This window comes from Cyprinodon variegatus, unplaced genomic scaffold, assembly GCF_000732505.1.
Source record: "Cyprinodon variegatus isolate N-32 unplaced genomic scaffold, C_variegatus-1.0 Scaffold76, whole genome shotgun sequence".
NCBI classification, from domain to species: domain Eukaryota; kingdom Metazoa; phylum Chordata; class Actinopteri; order Cyprinodontiformes; family Cyprinodontidae; genus Cyprinodon; species Cyprinodon variegatus.
Genome location: NW_015150529.1, coordinates 337,819 through 340,939, shown reverse-complemented (window position 1 = coordinate 340,939; position 3,121 = coordinate 337,819). Strand labels below are relative to the sequence as shown.

Here is a 3,121-nt window from a genome sequence, read left to right as displayed (position 1 = left end):
GAGAGCGACCATCGAAAGACTGGAGCTAATCCTCTCTGCTTCAGACTAATAAACTGTAATTCAGAGACTTAATAACTTAATTTGAAAAATTGTACTTTACTTATTGTTTTGTTATAAGCCAATCTGTTGAAATGAAAAGTATTTTTAGCTCTACTTTAGTTTCTAAACATTTAGAAGTACCCATTTAATTGTTTTGGCCCCTTTGCTGGGGCCTTTGTTTATTTGGTGGACATTTCTAGCTTCAAAGAAGCATCTTTGGGACACAATGATTTAGTATAAGAGAGCAAAGAACCAAACACTACAACGCAAAAGTTTCATGGAAGGGCCTGTAGCCAAAATGTAGTTTGTCTGACAAAAAGAACGGATCATATCTACCATTCCAAACCAAACCGTCTGCCTCTTTTTATCAGTCATTTTCAATATTTCATTAGTACGAATAAATAAATAAATGGTTGTGTCTCTGCAGATAATCTTTAAAAGGTTTTGGAAAAACATTGCACCCACGAGAAGGACGGCTCAGAGGAAACATGTCAACGTTTCTGATTTTAGAGGCCGCTTTATTCAAAAACAAACAGCAAAGAAAAGGATTTCATTGGCAGCTGTAACTGAAATATTCATGAAACGGTCAATAAAAATAGAAACTTGAAGGCTTCTAAAAACTTATTGTTAAGCAGAGCAGGAAATTACAACGGTATGTATGTCAGGAAACTGCATCATCAGGAAGAGTTCAGTGATTTTAACTTGTTGGACTTGTAAGGATTCCTCAGGCCTTCTTGTTGAGTCCTACTGGACAGCTGACTCCTGTCCCTCCCAGGCCGCAGTATCCATGCGGGTTTTTACTCAGGTACTGTTGATGGTAGTCTTCAGCGTAATAGAATGGCTTGGCTTCAGTGATTTCCGTGGTAATTGGACCAAAACCTTCCTCTGTAAGAGCCTAAAAGAAGCAGAAGAAAAGAAAATGTGAAGAAAAAAAATCAGACTGCAAACATTTAGATAAAAAAATGAAGAAAAAACATTAATTTTCATAACACTTTAAAAACCACCAACGACTGAAAAAAAATATTTGCTAATTATGTTGCTTAAAAAATGTAGAGTAAAAATACAAAATATTGAATATATTTTATTCATTTTTTATTGTATTCAATGAAGCGCCTTAAAGTATATTACGCAATGGGACACTTCACTATGAACATCCACATTTAAACCAGTTAATTAGGTTCATCCGGGTCCCACTAAGGTTAAAAAAAGGAGAATAAAAATAGGTTTAGAGATGAGTTTTAATAGCAGACAATGAAGTTTCTCTAATATGAGGCAGTTAATCATTAGTTGCCGAACAACAACAGAAAAGCTCCGCCGAACTTCATCCTTGAACTTGGTGCCAGTAGAAGCTGCTGTTCAGTTGATCTGATGGACCTAGACGGTATGTCTGGATGAAGAAGCTTAGGAGGTATTTAAAATCAAAATTAAGATCTTAAAATCACTGTGAAATACCAGGGGCAAGAAGGTTCCGGGTTCAATTCCTGGCACGGCGTCTTTCATGGAGTTTGCATGTTCTCCCTTTGCATGTGTAGGTTCTCTCCAGGTACTCCGGCTTCCTCCCACAGTCCAAAAACATCACTGTTAGGTTAATTGGCTTCTCTAAATTCTCCTTAGGTGTGAGTGAATGATTATTTGTCCTGTGTTGCCCTGCCACAGAGGCGTACTGTAGCTAGAATATTTTAATAAGGGTGGCCAGGCAGTTACCAATGTACACTCAGGGGTGTCCGAAAGCGGATAGGCGCCAGAACCTCAGAGTCAATCCACACAGTTTCAACAGGAAAATTAATGACATTTTCTAAATAAAGACTAACTATTCTTTCCTACAGCCTTTGCTAACAACTAGAAGCATATATTTAAACATCCATGCTGTCTAAATTAAAGGTTTGGTGGACTAAATTCTTTCAGGTTTGAGTTTTGGGGCGAATATCTTATTCATTGTCATTACTAACATACTTTTATCAATAACCGTTCTGCATAGAATTCATATATACAAGTACTTATATCTACATCAAATGGATAACTTATTATTAAAGTAGTTATTTCTGATTTCACTGAAGACTCAGAAATGACTTGCAGAGACATAATTTTCCGATACGTGGATCGGATTGGGACAAGCCTAAAAGATGGTTCTGTGCACAACTGATGTAGGAAGCTCAGATGGGTGCATGCTTATCAGCAAGAAATGAAAATAAAATCAATTATTTGCCTTTAACTTAGAAAATATACATCAGTTTTTGGTGGCCAGTCAATTGGAATTGCAATAAAACACAGAAGTTTGGTCGCTGGACAATATGTGTGATTCATTGTTTCTCTGAACAGCATATAAACCACTTTCAACGAGTTTCTTTTTCATAATTCTGTTTCTTAAGTAAAAAAATCCCTCTCAAACAGGTCTGCCAGGTCTGATGACCATGAAATAATAAAAAAAAGGTTTGTGAAGCAGCGCTGGAATGTGGATGAAAATACTGAAAATCCATCTCCAGGTTACAATGTTACATTACAATGTTTATGATTTTACATTTTATAAAAGCACAATGTGAGGATAGTTCAGCCATTGAAAAGGTAGGAACTCAAATAAACCAGGAGGAAGGGGAGCACTAAATGCACTGAAAGGGTATGAAAGCAGGCCTGTGGGCGTTCATCTTTTTTTGGTTGAACTGGAGGAGTATCCTATGGACTCAAAATTCAGTGATATCAAATCAAAAAAATCTCTGTTGCAAAAGATGAGACCAAGTAAGAAGCATCACAAAAACACGAAGACATGAGATCAAGTTAGAATTAGGGCTGCAACAACGAATCGATAAAATCGATAAAAATCGACTTTTAAAAGCGTTGGCAACAAATTTCATCATTGATTAGTTGTGTCTCGCGATTAATGCGTCATCCGCCGCCGTCGTCATCACATCCACTTGTTTAAAACGGGGGAAGAAAAAAAAATATGGCAGAGCGAGCCAGCGCCGCAGGTGAGCAAAGGCTGTTTTTAAAAGGCAGTAATGTCAACTGTTCTAATGACCGATACCGCAAACGCAAGCTGCGTCTCAATTCGCAGACAGCCTGCGCTTTGTAAAGCGAAAAAAGTCGT

The 3,121-nt window shown here is 37.4% G+C and overlaps 1 protein-coding gene across 2 annotated transcripts in view; it reads right to left on the bottom strand.

Annotated features, from left to right (window-relative positions):
* Nucleotides 1-543: 543 nt before the first annotated feature.
* The window catches only part of msra (methionine sulfoxide reductase A), a 78,896-nt gene continuing 76,318 nt past the window's right edge, over nucleotides 544-3,121 (bottom strand). For both annotated transcript variants that reach the window (XM_015372820.1, XM_015372821.1), the window contains exon 6: nucleotides 544-934. In XM_015372820.1, coding sequence (XP_015228306.1) covers nucleotides 764-934 — 171 coding nt within the window. In that variant the 3' untranslated portion in view covers nucleotides 544-763. The remainder of the gene's footprint in view (nucleotides 935-3,121) is intronic.